Source organism: Vitis riparia, chromosome 12, assembly GCF_004353265.1.
Source record: "Vitis riparia cultivar Riparia Gloire de Montpellier isolate 1030 chromosome 12, EGFV_Vit.rip_1.0, whole genome shotgun sequence".
Classification (NCBI taxonomy): Eukaryota; Viridiplantae; Streptophyta; class Magnoliopsida; order Vitales; family Vitaceae; genus Vitis; species Vitis riparia.
The window spans coordinates 16387132-16411353 of record NC_048442.1 but is presented as its reverse complement, the minus strand read 5'-3'; the positions used below and the strand labels follow the sequence as shown (position 1 = coordinate 16411353).

Here is a 24222-nt window from a genome sequence, read left to right as displayed (position 1 = left end):
GGATTTCTTTGATGACCTGGATAGAAAAATTGATAATGAGAATATCTACTATGATTAAGTGTCATGTCTATCGTTTATCGTTTATCGTTTTACTTTTATTTATTTTATACTATGTTATATAGACACACATTATCTTTAAATCTACTTCTTGAGTTTGTTTTCATATTTATGTGATCATCTATATGTTTAAATATTTTTCTTTGTTATACTTAGAGATAGATGAATCATTCTGAAGACTTGGATGAATTTTACAAAATCTAATAAAGATGCATGTCGCATTAATCGTGTCACAACATATTCTATTATTTGAGATAAGAAATACTTCTCAAACTTAATAATAATCCAAACTAATGTACATTGTATCAAGTTCTATGAACTTGATCCACGGCTCTAAGCCATTATGTTGCCTAGAGAATCATATGATTAATACCTAAGTTTTTGTGACTTAAACGTATTTTTGTTTTGATATAAACTTGATCATACAAGATCATCAATGATGCATTATATCATAATCAATTATCAACGCAACTTTCATTAAACCTACAAAAATGAATTAATCCAATAATCCAACCTATGTTTACACCTAAAAAAGTGGGTAGGGTTTGAATTACGTGTCGGTCTATTTTAATCCAAACATATATTTTTTTTCTTTTATTTTTTTCCCCTTATCGTACTTTCCTTATTTCATCTCAACTTTCCTTGTCTTATCATTTTCGCCGAATTTTCTCCATCCATATTTCACTTCAGCTTTCTTTTTCTTATCATCTTTATAAGACTGACATTTGAATAGAATAAAACAAATTACGTGTCAAAAGGAAGCACGTGGAGGGTGGGAAAAAGAATGACGTGGAAGACTTAAAATGATAAGTTTTTGAAAGAAACAACCATCACATGATAACAATTTATTTCTCCATGTTTGGTAGAGTGAAAGAAAAAATCAACCTAAAACTACAAGGAAGATGTTGAGATTATGATGTGGGGATGAATTTGGATTCTTGATATTCGTAATGATTTTTCAATAAAATATACAAATACAATAATTGTGAATATTTTTGAAAAAATATTGTCAATTGATGATATTTTTATAAGGTATCAATCAAAATTTTCGTGGAGATTTTTTAAAGAATTTAAAATTTTAGTATTTAGTTGAAGTTATTTTTCTAAAAAATAATTTTTCATTTGACTTTCATAAGCATTGTAAATTTAAAAATAATTTTTTAATCATTATTTTTTACAAAATGCTATTTTAGAAAAAATGAATTTCCTTATACAAAATGTTTTTTTTTTCCACCACTCAATACTTAAAAGCTTCGTATATAGGTGTTTTTTTAATTTTCTCTTAATTTTTTATTGGAAAAATAAATTTCAAATCAAGCAAATACGTAAGGCTTGCTGATTTTTATAAATAATTTGGAATTAAAAAAACTAATATAATTAATACTAAAAATAAATTAAAAAACCAATTAAATTAATACTAAAATTTTATGAACAAAAATTATCTAGAAATCCTTTATTGGTTTCTCTTAGCACACAACCTTATTATTATTATTATTATTTTTTATTTTTATTATATAAATAAACTCAAAATCAAACAAAACTTAATACATTGAATTACTGAGATTTAATAATTTTTAAAAATAATTTCAAACTTAAATACAAAATCAATTAATATTAGAAATACATGAAAAAAATTAGTTTGTAATGACTATTTGTTTGTTCATTACACATAATTATCTATGTATATACATATTAATTCTCATAAAAAAAACTTAATACGTTAAATTTGTTAATTTTAAAAATTAATTACAAAGTCAAAATTTTGATTAAATTAATACTAAAAATTTAGAAATCAAGATCAGTCTAAAATGATTGTTATTTCTCTTTTAAATATAATTATAATTTTATGAATTTTCTCGTTAAGCAAGTCAACTTCAAATCAAATCAGGCTTATTATATAATTTTTTTTAATAAATTTAATAATTATTAAAAATAATTTAAAAGTGAATAATAGACTCATTCACTAGAAAACGATAGACTCTCATTGAACATAGTCTTTCTCTTTGATTTCAAAAAACATGCCCCAGTTAAGAAAATGTTTTTGCATTTTGAAAAAGGAGAAAAATAAAGAAGAAATTTATTAAATTGTGAGGTAATAAAGTCTAATTTTAATTTTTTTTCTTTTATTCTTCTATAAATTTTGAGATTTGAGATTATTTAACAATAATTTGGTTTCAAAATGGTACTATAAAAAAAAAATTAATTTGAAAAATTAAAGGGTTTAAAAACTTTACTTTAAAATACTATATATATATATATATATTTTAAAATACAAAACGGTCGCTGCTGTATTTTCTGTTTGGTTCCTGGGAAATCCATTACGATTTACGACCCTGCTTTCCCCTCTCTAAAATCGGAAACAATTTCATTCTCTCCATAAAGCAAAGAGAATGGTATGAATCAAGCCCACCCATGATCCCATCAACCCTTAAAACCCTCCTCCTCCTCTCCTTCGCCCTCATCCTCTACCTCCTCCTCCACGTGCCGCCACCTTACCTCCCCCAGTCACTGCTCTCCACCCCCCACGAGGCGGCGCCGCTGCCCACATCCTCCCACCATCTCCTTTTCTCAATCGCCTCCTCTGCCGGCTCCCTCAGCCGCCGTGCCCCCTACCTCCGCCTCTGGTCGAATTCCGCCCGCGCCATCCTCTTCCTCGACTCGCCGCCACCCCCTGATCCCTCCTTCGCCGCGCTCCCGCCGATCGTCCTCTCCGGAGATACCTCCCACTTCCCCTACACCTTCCGCCGTGGCCTCCCTTCCGCCGTCCGCGTCGCGCGGATTGTCAAGGAGGCCGTCGACCGCAACGAGTCCGACATCCGGTGGTTCGTCTTCGGCGACGATGACACGGTCTTCTTCGTCGATAATTTAGTAAGAACGCTGTCGAAGTACGATCACGATCAATGGTTCTACGTTGGGAGTAGCTCGGAGAGTTACGAGCAGAATGAATCGAACTCGTTTGATATGGCGTTCGGTGGTGGTGGCTTTGCATTGAGCCATTCGCTTGCTAGGGCTTTGGCTGGGGTTTTTGATTCTTGTCTTATGAGGTACCCGCATTTGTTCGGAAGTGATGCTAGGATTTTTTCATGCTTGGCAGAGCTGGGTGTCGGGTTAACGCATGAACCGGGATTTCATCAGGTGAAATCTTGGGTTCCTCCATTTTCATTTTGATTAATTTCTTCTATATACAACCTTAATTGTGAATTGATTGATGTGTTTTTAATGATTAAATATTAGGAATAATCAGAACAGACAATGATTTTATTGAAAGCAATCTTAAAGTTAGTGCATTAAGAATCAATTGAAAATGGTAGTATACTTTTAGTGAATTCATATTCAGACGTATTCCCTTCTGCGAACTGAGGATACTGTTTTAATCGTAGTAATGTTTTTTTTTTAGAATTTTCAGTCGGCATTGTTATTAGAAAGCCACTTTAATACCTGCAAGTTCCATTAAATTTGTTCAGTGGAATTGAAATTGATGAGCTACTTCTAAAAGGCTCTATCATTAGAATTTAATAACTCTTTCAGTTAGGATTATTATAGTTGTCTAAGATAGTTGAGAAACCCGAAATATGCTTTTCTTCATGTGACAATATCACAAGTGTATTGCACCCTGGTGACGTTTGAATATCAAATACTGTTGCTATAAGTTGCTTGTGTTATGCCTAGACTTTTGCATCACTCAAGAGATATGCTGCCTTGCATGTCTGTATTGACAAGGAAGCACTGAGCTCAGGAGCTAGTGACTTTTGTGAATGAGTCAATTGGGTGTTTCTTTGTCTCTTTCCTCTTTTGCCTCCTGCCTGAACTTGATGTTATGATATCTCTGGCTTCTTAAATTGATCATCACTGATCAGCTTATACAAGCAAGCAGCAAGTAGAATGGAAAATTCTTTTGGATTGGTTGTTCAAGTAACATTTTTTATTAGCTGAATGGCTTGTTTTGGATTTTGTTTGGTTGAATAGCCCGATCAAATGTTCTAATCATGATATGTATTGCATGTCAATTTTGTCCAGTTAATGGATGTTATTTCTGTTTCTCTTTTTGTTACCAGGTTGATATTCGCGGAAATTTGTTTGGGATGCTGTCTGCACATCCATTATCACCTTTGGTGTCCCTTCACCATTTGGATAGTGTGGATCCAATCTTCCCTAACAGGAACAGGACTCAAGCTTTGGAACATCTTTTCGAAGCTGTAAATATTGATCCTGCCAGGATTTTGCAGCAAACCATCTGTTATGACCGTTTGAGTTCATTGACTATTTCAGTTGCATGGGGTTTTTCTATTCAGGTGTTTGAAGGCAATCTACTTCTTCCAGATCTCCTTCCATTGCAGAGAACTTTTACACCATGGAGGAGAGGTAGGAATATTAGCTTGAGTCGCTATATGTTTAACACGAGAGAGTATCCAAAAGATCCATGTAAAAGGCCTGTTGTTTTCTTTCTTCAAAGTATTGGTTCTAACCATGATGGGGTCTGGAGTAACTACACCAGGCATGCCGTTGGAAACTGTGGGCAAACTGGTGCTATAAAGAACTTGGAGCAGATTAGGGTGTTGTCACAGAAGCTAGAGCTCAATATTGAACAGGTACTACTAAACTGGTTTATATATAGCCCTTGAGGCCTGGCTGGGATGGGGATGCTGTAGGCTCCATGTTAAAATTGAAGTGGGGGTAAAAAAGAAAAAAAAAAGGTGTACTCAAAAAAAAAAAAAAACTGGTTTATATATACATATTCTGAATTCAGAGGTCTGTTATTTCTTGCATCGTTCATATTCTTGTAATTGGAGACTTCGCTTTCTAATTTTTCTTTATTTTAGATGAAGGCTCCTCGTCGTCAGTGCTGCAGCATTTTTCCTCAATTCAATAAATCAATGGTTCTTAGCATTAGACAATGTGGAGTAGATGAACTAATTTCCATGCATTTATAGAGACTCCTTGGACATTTCTGCTCTTGAGGAAAAGCATTCTGTTGTACAATACAAACTTTGAAGCACTTTGGTCTCCTTATTTAAATTTCAGGTGCGCGTCAAAAAAGTAATTTCATGTTTCTTAAAAGAATACAGAGTGTTCTTCTATTACAAGGAATGCATTTTATACTTCATTTTGAAGTTGCTTACATTAATTCAGTTTTACACTGCTGCTTTTTGTTAAGATAGTTGCAAAAGTCATGTCCAATCATTCATTGTTGAGTTGGGGACCTGGGGTTTCTTTTTATTATGTAAAATATTTTAAATTGGTCAACTATAATTACTATATAAGCTGTTTGAATATAATGCTCTGTAGTTACATAATATTTACATGATGGAAAGTTGGTGGTTGTACATCCTTTCCTTTATCTTGTGGTATTCATCTTTGGTCCAGGAAAGTGAAAGGGATCTAAAAATCTTAGGGTGGTATGAACTAAACATGTTGGCCTACTTGCTTGTAATTAGCATAAACAATAAAATATATACTCCTTTTTGAACCAGAAGACTCAAGTCGGCAGTTGCATTGATCAACTTATCAGCCTCAAAGATTTTGAATGCTTGTAAAAAATGCAATTTTGGTACTGGCTGGCACAACAAAAAGAAAGAGGAGATAAATTAGATGTCTCCTTGTTAAGTCTCTTGTTACACTTTTTTTTTTCTTTTTTTCTTTTTGATAAGTAAAAGTGGTTGTATTAAGTCTCCTGTTACACTTACCATATTGCTAATTGCTAAATAGTAACATGGGCTAGTACAAGACTGATTACATATTTCTAGGATTTTAAATTCCATTTTTCAGGAAAAGGTAGTAGAAAATTTGTTTTTACTGTCACATCTGATGATTAAAAAATATACCATAGCTTTGTGCATCTGTAACACTATGGTGATTGCAATGCCAGATACTACAAAGTAGGCTGTGCAGAGAATTAGAATGCCGTGCTTACCATCGTGGCTCAAACTCATTGCGGCATGAGGTTCAAAGTATTGGCCAAGTCTGGTATGACTTAGCCAAGTTGTATCTGCCTTGGCCCTTTCTGCAAAGAGTCCAATATTAGATAACATCCTAGACATAGACTTGGCCTTTAATTGGTTGAATTTGGTTGGCTAGATCAAGATTCTGATTTGAATTAGTTGAATCGCCCAAGTCATTGAGATATTCCCAAGTTAAATTGAGACTTTTTTTTTCTTTTTGCTTTCAAATCAGAACAAAACAACCACAATAAAGAAATCTCTGAAAAAACAGAGATTCTCTCAATAGGAAAAACATCATGACCAATGACTACCCATGATGAAGGAGAAAGAAGAAAACAAATGATCAATTCAACCTCTGACTGAGTTCTAGAGGTCTATAAAAATAGGAAATGGGTTGAGGACATTTCATCACTAACCTGACAACGATTGATGGATGGAGTGCAACGCTTTGGTGTTGTTGTGGTGAGAGACACCTAATTCCACCATCAATGACAAGGTCGACAATTAATGCATGCTGTTCTCTCCTCTATCTTTCAGTGCTTCTGGTCTTCGTGTGCCCTTCTCCTCTGTCTCTCTGTCTCTGTCTCTGTCTGTCTGTCTGTCTGTCTCTCTATGCTTCTGGTCTTCATGGGTGTGTCCTTGGTGGTGTTTGGGAATTGGGAATTTACAGCAGATTTAGTAATTGGTAATGTATTATTTTAAATAGTAATAGTTTATTATTTTATATGTGTGGTATGAATTGAATCAGATTAGATTAGGGGATATATTATTTTACTTGGTGTATTATTTTATATGTTAATGGTTCATGACTTGAATCAGATTTATTATATATTATTTTATATGGTATCAGTGTAATGTATTATTTTATATGCTAGTGGTGTATTACATATTTGAAATAAAATAATTTTTAGTTGTTACCATTATCGTAAATAAACCTATCAAAAAGAAAAAAACATTGTCGTAAATAACTTTCTGCACATACTTTTTATAACCGCTTTAGATAATGTTAAATGTTTAATAAACTTGTTTTATTAGTTTTTTAAGCTTATTGAATTGTACTTATTTTTCTAATAGTTTTCATAGTTTTTTGAAACTTTTTAACTATTGTATTTTGTATAACGCTTAATGCCAGACTAAGGTGCAAGATTGAAATGTCTTGTGACCCTTCTAGTCAATGACCAAGACGGAGACTGTGAACCATGTTGTGACATGTTTATAATCAAATAGAAGACACTGTAGTTTTTTTTCTCTTTCCGTTATTCTTCTTCTAACTTTGTTTGTGCTTGCAAGAAGACATTATTTATGTGGTACTTAAAGCAGCATGACATTATCTGAGGATTTCTTGTCGGATTCATGCCTTGCCATTTGATGGTTGACTCAAAATTCCTCTTCCTTTCAGGAAAAAGGAAGTTGCTTTAAAGATGTCGAAAAAGACAGGCTTCAAGGAAGGAAACTATCCGTGCAGTCTTCTACCAGCTAAGGTTTTTGGTGAAGAATTAGGATTACTGTTTTGTCTAATAAAAACTCATACCAATGGCCTCGTTACCGGATGACTATACCAAAAGAAGAGACTTGAAGAGATTATCATAGAGGAATTGATAATATAGCTAACACAAATTATGAAAACTTGATATCAATTACAGAGTCCTTTTATGTATTCATTCTGTTGTGCACTTGTGCAACTTTGTGAACTTATAGCAAACTGATTACAGTTGATTGATTGATTGATTTATTTATTTGTTTGTTTTGTGAAATTCATTTCTTACGACTGTATTCAGTTTTATATATATCTTGGAAAATCAATAAATTTATAGTGTTTCTCTTCTTGCTTGTTCGAGCCTTACCCAAGAAGATCAATTACGCTGGAATTTCAGAGCAGGGCAGTTAAGCTTGGGCCCAGTCTCTGTTTGTCTGGCAGGAAAAACCCATGACGGGAAAATCCCATGGTACTTTACCCACTTCTTGAGTTCCTCAGTACAATTCAACCTGCTTAGGAGTGTCTTATGAACCAGGCAAGTTTCTGAACGCATCAAAGTTCGGGGGTTTAACACTCACACAATGTAAACTTCTGAGCAATTCTCACATGAGTGGCAAAATTTGACATGATTTGATAACGAGATTCAAATATGACATGTTTTTTGTGGGTTTCCGTTGAGTATGATAGAGTTTGAGTTAAATTTGTATTGATTTGTATAACTTAGTTAAACATGTTGTTTTTGGATCAATCCATTTAACACGAATTTGACTTGAAAGATTTATTCAATAATTGTATTGATTAATTTGATTATAGTCATAATTTATTTAATTCATATTTGACTCATTTAAAATTTGATTTTACATAAATAGGTGAATTGAGCCCTAAGGATATTAGGCTAGGAGGTTAATTATATTAAATTAAATAAGATTATCATTTAATAATTAGATCGGTTGTATGATGTGTTATTCATTTAATAATTATTTTTTCGTGTCGTGTTTTGGTTACCTATGTAATTAATGGAGTGTTTGAATTTAGACATGATACAAAGTAATGCACCAACACTAGTTGCCACCCCTATTTTCTCCAACCTAATCACCCTATCAGCCATCCTTTGGCTCTTCACCAATTATGGCGTCAAAAAGTATGGTCAGTCCAAATTTATTTCAGTTGAATGCAGAAGACACGGTGCGTTGGGTTTTTTAATTCTTGTGTCCGCATTCTGATTCAGCACCCACCATTTGCTTTCAGATTCCGAAACTTGCACAGAGGATAAGCAACAAAGTCTTATTATATGTGAAGCCGCAAATGGTGGACCAAAAACCAATAGCACTACACAGACTTGGCTGCTTTGCCATTCTAAAAGCCATGACATGGCGAAGAACCAGTTGACTAGGTATCGTTCGACCCGCTTTCCCCGTCCCATATGGCCTTCCACCAAGCATATAGAGACGGGTTTCAAAACTATGCCACAACTCAACTTCCACTTTACCCAATTGGTCAGCTGAGAGTTTCCCATTTTCAAATGACTCCCACCAAACCAATTGACCACTATCCTTTTAATGCTGTGTGAGTCATCATCAAGAATTGACCTCTTCAAATCTTTGTTTGCAGGTGAGCCGCACAAAGTGTAGATATGTGAATCACAAGAAGATGGGTGGACTTTTTGTGCTGAATGAAACTTCCCATGTTAACTTCTTCTCCATATGCAGAATTAACTAACGCATGAACATCAGAAACCAGTGCTTTTTGGCTTAGGCAGCGGATGATGGCGCTGCTGAGTATATATTCGAACTTGTCGGTACTTGATCAAGAACATGAGGCTTCAAATCATTAATCTTCTCTGAACCCATTAATCCTCTGCCAGTTGAAATGCAGTCCTCCAAAGCATTGTTCTCTTCTTGCTTCATAAACATCTTTCTGATCTCGTCTTCCTTCTGTACTATCTACCTACTTGTGTTGCTTTACCTCATCCATGCTTCTGAGGTCACCAACATACCGGTCTCATCACAGGGTGTCTCTGCGCCTACTTCTCTTGAGCATCTTGTTTTTGGGATTGCTTCAAACCAGGATTCATGGCTGGAGAAGAAGAACTATGTCAAGCATTGGTGGAAGCCCCAGCAAATGAGGGGATGTGTGTTTGTTGACAGCATGCCAGGCAATGAAAGCTCCTACAATGACAGTAGCTCTCTTCCTCCAGTATGCATATCTGAGGACACTTCACGGTTTCGCTACACCTACAGGCATGGCCTTCCGTCGGCTATTCGTGTGGCACGCGTTGTATCAGAGACTGTGGCACTTAATCATTCTGGTGTCCGGTGGTTTGTGTTTGGGGATGATGACACTATTTTCTTTCCGGAGAATTTGGTGAAGACTCTCTCCAAGTATGATCATGAGCTATGGTACTACATAGGCACCAACTCAGAGATTTATGAGCAGAATCGACTGTTCTCCTTTGATATGGCTTTTGGAGGAGCAGGCTTTGCTATAAGTTACCCTCTTGCAAAAGTTCTGGCCAAGGTTTTTGATTCATGCTTGGAGCGGTATCCCCATCTTTATGGAAGTGATTCCAGGGTATATACTTGCTTGACAGAGCTTGGTGTAGGGCTGACACGCGAGCCTGGTTTCCATCAGGTACTAATTTGCCAACTTGATGCATATATTTACAGATTGTTGCCTGGTTTTCCCTTAATTTTGAGCATTTACTTGTACTTGAGTTGTGACCAGGTTGATGTTAGGGGTGATACATTTGGTTTGCTGGCTGCACATCCACTAGCACCCTTGGTTTCTTTCCATCACTTGGATCACATTGATCCCATCTTCCCCAACATGACAGCAAACCAGGCTATAGAGCATTTGTTTGAAGCTGTAAAAGTCGATTCTGAGAGGGTTTTGCAGCAAACAGTCTGCTATGATAGATGGTTTTCATGGACTATCTCAGTGTCATGGGGGTATGCTGTTCAGGTGTTTGAGAGCCATCAGTTTCTGCCGGATGTTCTTCGTGCGCCCAAGACTTTTAGGCAGTGGAAAAAGGGGAGTGTGTTAACAGGATCATACACTTTCAACACAAGAGAACTTCACATAGACCTTTGTCGAAGACCCACCATTTTCTTTATGGATAGTGTTTCTTCTGGTAGAGATGGAATTGAGAGTAGTTACAGGCGAGATACCTCTGATAACTGCACCTTACACATGGCTTCACCAAAGAGACTTGAAGAGATCAAAGTGTTTTCACATAAGCTAGACCTTAAAATCAAACAGGTAATAAGATTTGTGGTTCTAAGATTCAGATTTGGTTCACTGCATTCAAAATTGTAAACAACACTGATGAGAGTTTCTTTTGTATTCAGCTGCAGGCGCCAAGGCGGCATTGCTGTGATGTGTTACCTTCTTCACAAGGCAATGTGTTGGAACTTACCATTAGAGAATGCAAAGAAGAAGAACTTATCCACATCCATTGATGGTAAACCTTAAATGAAGATGATAACTACAACTATAGGTAGATATTTCCACAACCTGGCAATTCAATTTAGCCTCATGCTCAATGCAAAACTAATGTGAAGGCATCGACACTAATAAGATAAGATCACAGATCACAGATGGGTGTTACATTTTTTGTTATAGAAGAGGCTTAGGGAAGATCATTGCACAAGGCCAATAGGCTCATTGTGAAGAACTTTGATGCAACTTCAACTAAGCTCAAGGTATTCTGTAAGGAAACCTGCGGTCGATTCAAATAGTTTTCATGGAAATGCTCTCCATTATGTATATGCACTTCTCATCTGCAACTCCTAATGGTGGAATCTACCTTATCTTATAAAACATACTGATTCAAAGTCATTTTCATTTACTTTCTTGATCAGTTTTCTCAGCCACCAAACAGAGGGTTAAAATAGGCTTCTCATGTGTCTTTTCTATTAGGTGTAGTGATGAAAGAACTGAAGCTGTTTCTGAATTTGGAGGTATTAAAAGATCAACGATGAACCCTAAATAACATTGTATGGCCAGCAGGGAAACAAAAACAATGTTATTGTGCCATGTTGTGGAAGAATAAAAATATAATTAATTTAAACATACAAACAGTTTTTTCCTGCGAAGAAAGAACTCCAAGAGAATAATAATTTCCTTCCTTTCGTGTTGACAACATGTCTCTGAAGAGAGGAAGTACCATGCCCTTAATGGAGACTTGATTCAAATGGATCCATGCATGAGATTTCTCTGCATCTGCAACTTGTTGGCTCTATGATCTTACTATTTTGACAATAAGACCAGAAGCTGACTAGCTGAGTGCTGTTTCATTTTTGGGTATGGGTACTTCAATCAGATTGATACTCTGGGAGAATTCAGAAACCACACTTGTGGGGTATGCCAGTCAGTGCCTGCAATTAAGAGGACTTATTGTTCAATGAGCATAGATTACCTTGTCATGTTTATGCATATAGGCACTTTCAATCAACTCTATTATCAGCGTTTACTACCCGAACAATCAACATCTTATAGTCATAATACCACCAGTAAGCAGTGAGGCTGTATTCTTTGTATACTTCATATAAAATTCAGGATCCTATTCGAATTCTATGAGTCATAAAAGGCTGCTTGTTTTTCCCTTTTTTTTTTCCTGGTTGGAAGAAGAAATCAAGCTAGCAGAGGCTGCCTCCTCTGTGCCTTGACCTATCTGCTAAAAGAAACTGCAGCACAAAATTAGAATTTCTTTACACTTGTTTCAGAATGACTCCGTCAAGAATTTATATGTTCCTGTTCTGTCCAGAAGCAATTCTTTTGAACCAAGCCAATATACCTTGATCTGCCAGGTTCAGCTGTTAAGCTGCACATATCCACTCTATGTGATAAAGATGCCGATTTGTTTTTCGCCCCACAATGAGATGGAGAATTTGTCATGGACTTGGAACAATGGCTAGAGCATTGATGTTTCCTTTGGATTGGCCAAGGCCTAGTTGACTAAGTGGTTGCTTTCACACCATCCACTGGGGTCCCATTATGTTAGACATCAAAGACCAGAAACCATGTTTTATTATTATAAACTCAGATCACAACTCCATTACTTAATACTACTTCCCCAATAGACTAGCCATCTAAAGACAAAAAGCTTGAAGACAATGGTTCCTTGGCTTGGCGTTATGGAAACCAAGTTGTATTTCTTTTTCTTCTTCTTCTTCTTTGCTTTTATTTGCCTCAGCAGTGCATTCCCTACTTATCTAAAAGCAGTTTGTCCAACCACAGACCTGTATTCTCCAAACAGCACCTACCAAGGCAACCTCCAACACCTTCTCTCTTCTTTATACAGTAAAGCAAAATATGGAACTGGATTCTTTAATACTTCATATGGGAGTTTTCCTGATATGGTCTATGGCAGTTTCCTATGTAGAGGAGATGTTAGTGCAGATGTTTGCCTAGATTGTGTGGAAACAGCATCACGAGAAATCATAATACGTTGTCCAAACCAGAAGGGGGCCATCACTTGGTATGATGAATGTCAGCTTCATTATTCAAGCCAATCATTTTTCTCTGTGGTTGCAGACCACCCCATGTTTTCCTTACATAACGAAGACAATATCTCAAATCCAGATCAGTTTAGTAGGGTTCTGAATGAAGCAATGACAAGCCTAGTGTCGCAGGTTGCTTTTGATCCTTCAAGGCACCTGTTTGCTACAAAAGAAGTAAATATTACTGCGTATCAAACTTTGTATGTCCTGGGGCAATGTACTCTGGACTTGTCTGGCAGTAGTTGCTATAGCTGCCTTCTTAATTCTGTGGCTTATCTTCCTACTTGCTGTGATGGGAAGATAGGGGGAAGGGTTCTTCGAGCAAGCTGTAATGTAAGGTATGAGCTGTACTTATTCTATACAAGATCTGCCATTGCACCAACTCCTTCAGCCATTCCTCATCCAACAGTCAGAACTACTGATGAAGGTAAGTAGCTGATCTACTGATTTACTGGACTTCACAGAAGGCGAATGTTCATATTCTTTAGTTCAAAATTGTATCATCATATTTGGTTTTCCAAACTGTTGGTTACTGTTATAATAGAATTCACAAGTTAGTTCAGCTATGCCATGGCTACTGATAGTTTCCTTGTTGTATCCTCTGGATTCAGGGAAGGATGGTCTTTCATTTTCAACAACTCTTGCTATTGTTGTGCCGACAGCTTTAGCTGTGGTGGTGATCCTCTCACTGTGTTATATTTTGCTAACAAGAAAGGCAATAAAGAAGGAAAATCATGGTAAGAAAGCTATTATTAGGCTCTGTTCGTTGTTATCTTGTCATGCTGGGATTGTAGATTCTTGACCATAGCGCTTTCAGCTTAAAGTTTTGAGTTCTGTTATATGTGCACAGTTGGAAATGAATCTCAGCCTGTTGGGTCCTTGCAATTTGACTTGGATACTATTAGAGCAGCCACAGATAACTTCGCAGATGCAAATAAAATAGATGAAGGTGGATATGGTACAGTTTACAAGGTAAGAAGCTGATACTCAAGCCATAAGGCTATTGAGGTGAACTTTGGTTATTTGTAGAGTTTATTGAAGAGGATTCTAACTCTTCTTGTGACATCTTCTAAGGGCATACTTTCAAATGGAGAAGAAATTTCTGTCAAAAGGCTCTTAGGAGATTCAGGTGAAATTGCAGAAGCATTCAAGAAAGAGGTTTTTCTCATGGCAAAGCTTCAACACAGAAACCTTCAGAGACTTTTGGGATTTTGCTCAGGAGGAGGAGAAAGGATGCTCATCTATGAGTTTGTCTCCAATGACTGCCTGGATTCCTTACTATTCGGTTTGTCCTGTCACACTTTTAACATTCATTCTTAGGTTCTCAGGTTGAAGTTTATCTGGTTTGGTCTGCAGACCCAGAAAATAGAGCACAGTTGGATTGGCCAATGCGCCTCAAGATCATTGAAGGCATTGCTCGAGGACTTCTTTACCTACATGATGATGCACCACTCAGGATCATTCATTGTGATCTTAAAGTTTCCAATATACTGCTAGATGGGAAGATGAATGCCAAAATTTCAAACTTTGGCATGGCAATAGGTTGGGTAGATGACCAGACCCTAGTGAACCCTCATAGAATTGCAGGAACATAGTAAGATTTCTAGCCTTAAATCATTGGGAACATCATCAATAGTGTCATTTGTGCAAAAAGAACATGCATAGTCTTTTCCTTTTTTCATTTTTTTTGGGCATGAGCACATCACTTACAATGATTTTGACATTAACTTTCATGAACTTGATGATCATTTGCAGTGGTCACTTTGCTCCAGAGTGTGTGATGCATGGTCAATTCTCATCTCAATCAGATGTGTATAGCTTTGGCGTATTGCTTCTGGAAATTGTGAGTGGCAACAGAAATGAATGTTCTAATCAACCAGAGAATGCAGAAAACCTTTTAAGTAATGTGAGTATGGGAGCCTTGATGTAACTCACTTTATTCCTTCATAAGTATTTGCCTTGAGATTGTGTAGCAAAATGCAATAAAAGAAGTTGAAGTTCCTAAGGATATTGCAGGCTTGGAGATACTGGAATGAAGGGCAGGCAATGGAGCTGATTGATCCGACTCTTAGCCAATGCTGTCAAAATACCGAAGTAATGAAATATATCCACATTGGAGTACTATGTGTTCAGGAGGATGCAGCAGACAGACCTTCAATGGCATCAGTGGTTCTCATGCTTAGTGGTGATCCTTCTACTCTTCCGATGCCTCGGTTACTGCCACCTTCTGTTCCTCATAGAGCAGAGCCACAGAGGACAGCTGGTGAACTTGAGCCATCAGCAAGGGAATTGGGTGAATACAATGCAGAAATCATTTCTATAGATGAAGTCACATTTTCAGAGTTGAGTCCTAGATAATGTAACTCTTGGCAAACAACTTCTTTTCAGTATCAAATTATTGTCAAACTCATTAGGTAATTCTGTCTTGCTTTCAAATATGATATTCAAAGTATGCCATTGATGGCCTACATTATAATATCTCGGATGCTATATACTTTCCTCAATCTGGTTGGAAAATTATTATGTTGATTTAGAAGTAGTCTTCAATAATGACCAACACAATCTTGCATATCAATGGTAGGCCATGGCTACCGTTACTCATTTATTGGTCCAGATACTATGCCTCCCACCCCCATCCAGTTGGGTCAGCATTTCCAATTTTCTCAGCAGTCAAACTGGATTAGAAGAAACTTAGAAAATAATCCGCTTTCCCTATCACCCATCAGGCGCAGCCCATGAATGGCACTGTGTGTGGAACTATAGGTGGATGGTAGTTGTGTAGTTAACTGTTAGGGTGATATTCCTGAAATGCAGAAAAGGAGCGAAGGAGATTTGATGGTTTTTACAAGGGAACGAGTTTCTAAGACATTGATATTGAAGTGTGATTCAAACAAGACGAGAACTGAGAAGGGGTTAATGAATTTAAATTGTTTATGATGTGGTTATGTAGGGAATACATAGGGATGGATGAGAAATAGCTGTGAAGAGGCTGTCCAAAATTATTTAGGTGTTAACTCATCGCTGTTAGGATTTTACTTAGAAGCACGAGGGGCTGAAAGCAGGTTTGGTATAAATTGAATGTGATACTCCACATAGCCTATGAAGAAGTTCTTGACACTTCAAAAGAAGCTAGTTTTTTCTGGGGCTCATGCTCAAGGCAACTATCTGGGGTGACTCGCGTATCAGACTATTGTGCAGTCATTACAAATCTCAAATCTCAAATCATCAGAGATGTCTGTTACACTAATGGTTTCTTGTTCCATGTATACTGCAGAAGAGGCATTCAAAAGGGCATAGCATAAGCCACAGGGCCAAGCCACTGTAAAGGATTTGGTATTATTAGAGTATCCATGCCTAGGCCCACTGTGAAGAAACTTGAACACTGCAACTCCAACTAAGCTAACAGAGTATGTGCTCATTGCAAATAGAGAAAATGAGACAAAAGGGAACTGGAGATTTTGAATCAAATGGATCCATGATATGGCTTTCCATCTGCAACTTGTGAGCTCAAAAGTTGGAACATGAGTGTCTGCATTTTCTGTATAGGGACTTTAATCAGATTGTTGTACAAGGAGTTAACTTTGAACATGATGGTATGATGCAGGCTTCAGAGACCTCACAGAAGTTGAAAAATTCTTGACACTGACACTGATGAGGGACGCCCATGGTTAGTGCCTGCAAGTAGGAGGATTTGTCAATGAATGACTGGAGACCATCTGCACATGATTCGAAGTATCTACCATTCCACATAATTTCCTGATTATAAAATGATCAAATTGCCATGCTTTTTTGAATTGACTGCATTAGAGGCAGCCTCGTCTTTGAATTGACCATCGTATCAGGGGGTGCTTATGTTACCAAAACATCAGCCAAGCCCATCAGTCAAAGAAGCAGCAGGACAAAATTACTAGTTGTATATGTGATCGGTTGCTTTTTTGTCGTTTATGGGATCAAAACGAAATTTATAACTTAATTCACTATTCTAGAGCAGTTTGTATCCGATCAAAAAGTAGTTTTAGTACAAACTATTGTAGTGTAATGGTTTTTAGGTGTCGTATACTATAATTGATTATTCTTGGTAATTAAGGCTTGAATGAGAGGAGAAGAAATGATTGTGATCAAGTGAAATTAATTTGAAAATTCATGATGAAAAATCAATTTAACAATGGTCTCAAATTGAGAAGAACAATAAAATGTGAAATAGAAAAAAATTAATAGGAAATGAAATTCTCGGAGTTAGGATTTTCTAGAAATCAATTTCCATGGTGAATAGATGTTGAGACCTAATTTTCATCAAGTTAGATTGAAAACTTAAATTTTTATCAAGTTAGATTGAAAACCTAAATTTTCATCTAAACCAATTTTTGATTTAACTTTAGGTCTAGATCTAATTTCTCTTCAAATTAGGTCATTTAATCCAAGAGATCAATTCAAATAATATATTCAATTCATTTTAAATTATCTTCTAATGATTCACACAATGCAACTATTCAATCTCATCAAATCGAACTTTAAGAATTTAATGAATCTACCTAGTTTGTATTATAGTAATCATCCAAGATAATTTGAAGATAAAAATCCTCAAAATTTAATTAATCAATCAATTGGATCAAATTACCTTTGCAATTCAAACTCATTTCTCTAATTCACAATAGATCTTGCTTCTAGATCCTCCTTCCTCTGAGAAAAACGAGATTTAGCCACTCATGCTTGGAGATTTGGTCTCACAAGGCATGTTTGGCTAGCGAGAAAATGAGGGAAAATAGATAATTCTATTGAGAAAGAAAATTTGAAAAATTCTACAATTAGAAATGTCCAAAAAGTTTTTTTCATGAGAAAATTAAGTTTCTATTTATAGGCCAAGGTCAAGTGGACACTTGACATCATTTAGGAGGTCTTCCGGAAGCTTCTTCATTAAGAAATCTGGAGTTTAGTAATAAAATGACCATTTCGTATGAGATCCAACAATTTCACATAATAAAAAATGCAATAACAACAATTTACATCTTCTTGGAGCATTTCGCATGACTGTGCGAAATTTTCGCATGATCATGCGAAATTTTCGCATGATCATGCGAAATCAGCTTTGAAATTCCCCTTGGCTTGCAACATAAATCCACCTTTTGGTCCATTTCGCATGATCATGCGAAATAAAAATATTTAATTTTTAAACTCCTTTTTGTCATTTCTTTCATTTCTTTCTTTTGAATCCACCTCAACCACCTCCAAATCAGCTCAAAATCTTGGTCCAAGTGCATTAATTCTTCCCCATCATCCACATTATTTGTCCTCCTCAATTCCATTTCTCTTTTGTCACTCAATGCTTCAAAAATCACTTTGAAATATCTCCAAAACTTCACAAAAACCATTAGTATCTCTTGCAAGGGTAACAATGTATTACTTGGGCATATTAGGCATAATTACTACTCAAAAGAATTCATGAGAATTATTATTTAAAATGTGTTGTTTTTGAGTAGTAATCTTGTCCAACCCCAAACCTGTACACTCCAAACAACACCTACCAACACAACCTTGACCACCTTCTTTCTTCTCTATACAAAAATGCAACATATGGAACTGGATTCTATAATGCCTCATATAGCAGTTATCCTGATACAGTCTATGGCAGTTTCATGTGTAGAGGAGATGTTATAGCAGATGTTTGCCTGGATTGTTTGGAAACAACAACTCGGGAAATCAGACTACGTTGTTCTAAACAGAAAGGGGTCATTACTTGGTATGATGAGTGTCAGCTATGCTACTCAAACCGATCATTTTTCTCCATTGTGGATGAAGGGATGTTTTCATTCTACAATGGAGAGTATATATTGAACTCAGTCCGGTTTAATAAAGTTCTCAATAAGATAATGATAAGCTTAGTGTCTCTGGTGGCTTTTGATCCTTCAAGGCACATGTTTGGTACAAAAGAAGCTAATATTAGCACATACCAAACTTTGTATTGCCTAGCTCAATGTACTCTGGACTTGTCCAGTAGAAGTTGCAGTAGCTGCCTCGCGGATTATGTGGCTTACCTTCATACTTGCTGTGGTTGGAAGAAGGGGGGGGGGGGGGGGGGGGGGAAGGGTTCTTCAAGCTAGCTGCAATGTCATTTATGAGCTGTACCATTTCTATACAATGCCGGTTGTGACAACAACTCCTTCCCCTGCCTACTGATGAAGGTAAGTTATTTGATTTATAGATTTGCTAAACTTCTTAAACATGGATGGTCAAATTGATTGGTTCTTGATTTGAAGTCAAGGGGTTGTACTTATTCTCATGTTGGGGCTGCCATATATTTTTCTATAATTGATTAATAGAACATGGGGCCTAGAGCACTTGCAAATTGATAGTTGTTTGACAACAGACCAAGTCTATCTTTGTTGAAGAAATGACATTTTATATATCTTATTGTTGGAAAACCGAAACTGATATGGAAAGAAATAACTTTGTAAAGCTGTAAATTAGCTATTAGTTGTCAATATTTGTATTTTTAGGAAAGTAATTGTTAGGAGTTATTCTTTCCTTTTAATCAGTGATTTAGTTTCCTAATTTGAAGGATTTGTATATACTGTAAACTCTATAAAAGAATAATCTCAATGAAAGAAAATAATTCCTATGAAACACTATTCTTCAAGTTGGTATTAGAGCTAGCAATTTGCTTGCCAAAATCCTCCTCCTTCCCCTCTTTCAATCCTTGTTCTCTCTGAAACCATGTCGAATATTTCAAACAAGTCCACTACTGTTCCTCAACCTTCTCTGAACAATCCCATCATCACTGATTCTCCAAAAATCAATCCTACCACCTCAGAATCTCACTATGTCCAAATCACCATGATTCACTTGAATGGTGACAACTTTCTGAGATGGTCTCAACCATTTCAGATGTACATCAAAGGACGTGGAAAGATGGGCTACCTGACGGGTGAAAAGAAGGCTCCTGTAGTGGATGATCCGAACTATGTTATATGGGATGCTGAGAATTCCATGGTGATGACATGACTTGTGAATTCTATGGAAGAAGACATTAGCTCTAATTATATGTGCTATCCAACAACACAAGAGCTTTGGGAGAATGTAAATAAGATTTATTTTGATTTAGGGAATCAATCACAGATCTTTGAATTAACCCTCAAACTTGGTGAGATACGACAAGGGGAGGACAACCTCACAAAGTACTTCAACTCCTTGAAGCGGATCTGGCAAGACTTTGACTTCTTCAACACCTATGAGTGGAAATTTGCTGAGGATGGACGTCATCATAAGAAAACCATGGAAGACAATCGGATCTTCAAGTTCTTGACTGGCCTTAATGTCGAGTTTGATGAGGTAAGGGGGAGAATCATTGGAAGACAACCCCTGCCTTCAATTGGTGAAGTTTTTTCAAAAGTTAGAAGAGAAAAGAGTCGAAGGAATGTGATGCTGGGCAAGAAGGGACCTAGAGTTGCTATTGAAGGTTCAGCCTTGGTTACCACGGGTGGAGGCTATAATGAAGCTGCAGCGTTTCAGCGCAAATCAGATGAAAGACCACGGGTTTGGTGTGATTTTTGCAACAAACCTTGCCATACTTGTGAGAATTGTTGGAAAATCCATGGAAAACCTGCAAATTGGAAAGGAAAAACAGGTGACAAACCAAGCCTTGCCATTATTCCTACTGCTAATGAGGCTGAGACCAGCCCCTTCACCACTGAGCAAATGAAGCATTTTCTTGCACTACTGAAATCCAACTTGACATCCAGTACTTCTAGTGTTTCTTTGGCACACACAGATAATGAATTATATGCTGTATCTTGTCGTTTTAAATCTACTCCATGGATAATCGATTCTGGAGTATCTGACCACATGACCAATTCCTTAAACATGTTTGAATCCTATTCACCGTGTCTTGGAAATAAAAAGGTTCGGATAGCTAATGGTAATTTCTCACCTATTGCAGGAAAATGTCTAATAAAAATCTCTGAGGGAATAGATCTTAAATCTGTTCTCCATGTTCCTAAACTTACTTGTAATATCTTGTTTGTTAGCAAATTATCTAGAGATTCTAATTATTATGTTATCTTCTATGAATTCCATTGTATTTTTTAGGACCAGAGCTTGGGGAAGACGATTGGCAGTGCTAGGATGATCAATGGTCTCTATTATTTTGAGGATAATTTACCTAGTAATAAAATTGCTCAAGGACTAAGTAGTATTAGTTCTCTTTCTGTTCGTGATCAAATAATAGTTTGGCATTGCAGATTAGGCCATCCTAGTTTCTCTTATTTAAAACATTTATTTCCAGTGTTATTTCAAAAGGTTGATCCTTTATCATTTCAATGTGAAAGTTGTTTATTGGCAAAGAGCCAACGAAAAACTTACATTCCAAAACCCTACTATGGATCAAAACCATTTTATCTTTTTCACAGTGATGTTTGGGGACCTTCAAAAGTAACCACAATTTTAGGAAAAAAATGGTTTGTGACCTTTATAGACGACCATACACGTCTTTGTTAGGTATATTTAATGAAGGAAAAATCCGAAGTCGAAAGGGTTTTTAAAGAATTTTACAGAATGATTGAAAACCAATTTCAAACAAAAATCAGTATTTTGAGATCTGATAATGGGACTGAGTACTTTAATAAAGTTTTGGAAACCTTTTCAAACGAGAAAGGAATTTTACATCAATCCTCGTGTTCTGATACCCCTGAACAGAATGGAATAGCTGAACGTAAAAATAAACACTTATTAGAAGTAGCACGAGCTATGATGTTTTACATGAATATTCCAAAATTCTTATGGAGGGATGCCATACTAACTGCTTCATATCTAATCAACAGGATGCCTACAAAAGTTTTGCAGTATACCACTCCTTTGGAGTGCTTGAAAAAGGTATTTTCATAATCTCGAATTAATTCTGAATTACCCTTGAAAATATTTGGTTGCACTGCATATGTACACACTCCAAAAATGTTAAGATTTAAGTTAGACCCAAGAGTAGAAAAATGTGTTTTTGTAGGATATACTCCTAATAAAAAGGGTTACAAATGTTTTAATCCCCTTACAAAACGTTTTTACACAACTATGGATGTTTCTTTTATGGAAAATGTCCTATATTTTACCAAAAATTTACTTTAGGGGGAGAAATTAGTGGAACCAAATTTTTGGGAAATTGTTGAACCTTTTCCTAGTGTAATTCTTGATATCTTTCTTGAAAAAGAAAATAAGGAAACTAAGGCTACTGAATCCGAATCTGAAATTGGTATGTCAGAAGAAGAAATACTACAAATGAAAAAAAATAGAAATAATCTTGAGCCTGTGGTTTATTCAAGGGAAAAAGTCCCTGGAAGAAGTAAAGACCAGCCGATCATCCCAGCATATGGTCAACCGAAAGCCTTGGGCAATGACTCTCTAAATGTCTCAGGTAACCCTCTTTCTATTCCTACTCCTATACATGCTTCTTCTTCTTCTGTTACTGATCTAAGTTTACCATCACACTTTGGTCCAAGTCCAGAAATATCTGCACCCGAACTTGGTTTAGGATTAGCCCCAGTTGTTCCTACATAGGACTTTGACCTTGATCTCCCTATTGCTCTTAGAAAAGGAACCCGAGCTTGCACTAAACATCCCATTGCCAAATGTATCTCCTATAGTAACCTTTTTGACAACTATAGAGCATTCACTACAAATATTTCAAAACTTGTGGTACCTAGAAATATTTAAGAAGCACTAGATGAACCGAGTTGGAAATTGACAGTGTTTGAGGAAATGAATGCCTTAAAAGAATGACACTTAGGAGGTTGTAGATTTACCAAGGGAAAAAAAAGTTGTAGGGTGCAAATGGGTGTTTACAATAAAGAGTAAAGTAGATGGAAGTGTTGAGAGATACAAAGCCAGACTTGTGGCAAAAGGTTTTACTCAAACCTATGGGATAGACTACCAAGAGACTTTCGCCCCCGTAGCTAAAATAAACTCGATTAGAGTTTTGTTGTCCCTTGCAGTAAATTCCAATTGGCCCTTACACCAATTGGATGTTAAAAAATGCCTTTCTTAATGGAGACCTAGAGGAGGAAGTGTTCATGAGTCCTCCACCAGGTTTTGAAGAAAGTTTTGGAGTTGAGAAAGTGTGCAAATTGAAGAAGTCCTTATACGGACTTAAGTAGTCGCCTAGAGCTTGGTTTGAGCGCTTTGGCAAAGTAATAAAGCATTATGGATATACTCAAAGTCAAATTTATCACACGATGTTCTACAAACATTCAAATGAAGGTAAAGTAGCCATCTTAATTGTGTATGTTGACGATATTGTGTTAACTAGGGATGATTGCAATGAACTAGAGAAGTTGAAGGGGAAACTTGCTAAGGAATTTGAGATTAAGGACCTGAGGGTATTAAAATACTTTCTTGGGATGGAATTTGCTAGGTCCAAAAAAGGTATCTTTGTAAATCAACGGAAGTATGTTCTTGATCTTCTTGATGAGACAAGTATGTTAGGATGTAAGCCTGCTGAAACACCTATAGAGTCGAATGTAAAACTACAGCCTACAAAAGCCAAGAATGTGAAGGACCGGGATCGTTATCAGAGACTTGTTGGGAGATTGATTTACCTATCCCATACACGCCCTGACATAGCATTCTCAATGAGTATGGTTAGTCAGTTTATGCATGCGCCTGGACCAGAGCATTTTGAAGCTGTTTACAGGATTCTAAGGTATCTAAAGGAGACACCAGGTAGAGGTCTTCTGTTGAAGTCATGAGGACACCTACAAATTGAAACCTACACCAATACAGACTGGCCTGGAAGCATAGTGGATCGAAGGTCCACTTTTGGGTACTGTTCATTTGTAAGTGGCAACTTGGTTACGTGGCGAAGTAAAAACAGAACGTGGTTGCTAGAAGCAGTGCTGAGGCTGAGTTTAGAGCTGTAACTCATGGTATTTGTGAGATTATATGGATAAAAAGATTACTGGAAGAGTTAAAGATGACAAGTTCATCTCCTATGAAGTTGTATTGTGATAACAAGGCAACAATTTCAGTAGCTCACAATCCGGTTCTCCATGACCGCACCAAACATGTGGAAGTGGACAAACATTTCATTAAAGAGAAGATAGACAACAGTTTGGTTTGTATGACCTATATCCCTACTGAGGAACAAGTGGCTGATGTCTTCACCAAAGGACTACATAAGTGGCAATTCGATTTTCTAGTTGGCAAGCTGGCTATGGAAGATATCTTTAAGCCAACTTGAGGGGGAGTGTTGGAAAATCGAAACTGATAT

The 24222-nt window shown here is 36.5% G+C and overlaps 3 protein-coding genes across 4 annotated transcripts; all 3 read left to right on the top strand.

Annotated features, from left to right (window-relative positions):
• The first annotated feature begins 2346 nt into the window (after positions 1-2346).
• LOC117926924 lies at positions 2347-8092 on the top strand. 2 transcript variants are annotated; one of them, XR_004653249.1, is made up of 4 exons: positions 2347-3192; positions 4113-4646; positions 4878-5079; positions 7396-8092. XR_004653249.1 is itself a non-coding variant. In XM_034846245.1 (3 exons), the coding sequence occupies exons 1-3, from the start codon at positions 2470-2472 to the stop codon at positions 4986-4988; spliced, it is 1368 nt and encodes a 455-aa protein (XP_034702136.1). In that variant the 5' UTR covers positions 2347-2469; the 3' UTR covers positions 4989-5080. The 2 variants fall into 2 exon arrangements, 1 of the variants encoding a protein (XP_034702136.1); XM_034846245.1 differs by lacking the exon at positions 7396-8092 and having other exon boundaries at positions 4878-5080.
• A 344-nt stretch (positions 8093-8436) lies between these two features.
• Positions 8437-11320, top strand: LOC117926923. The gene is made up of 4 exons (XM_034846244.1): positions 8437-8866; positions 9085-10104; positions 10198-10731; positions 10821-11320. Exons 2-4 carry the CDS (start codon positions 9343-9345, stop codon positions 10929-10931), a joined length of 1407 nt encoding a protein of 468 aa, XP_034702135.1. The 5' UTR covers positions 8437-8866; positions 9085-9342; the 3' UTR covers positions 10932-11320.
• A 928-nt stretch (positions 11321-12248) lies between these two features.
• Positions 12249-15466, top strand: LOC117927142 (cysteine-rich receptor-like protein kinase 10). Its single transcript, XM_034846558.1, has 7 exons — positions 12249-13401; positions 13586-13711; positions 13825-13946; positions 14049-14259; positions 14331-14568; positions 14730-14880; positions 14991-15466. Exons 1-7 carry the CDS (start codon positions 12588-12590, stop codon positions 15330-15332), a joined length of 2004 nt encoding a protein of 667 aa, XP_034702449.1. The 5' UTR covers positions 12249-12587; the 3' UTR covers positions 15333-15466.
• The last annotated feature ends 8756 nt before the right edge of the window (positions 15467-24222 follow it).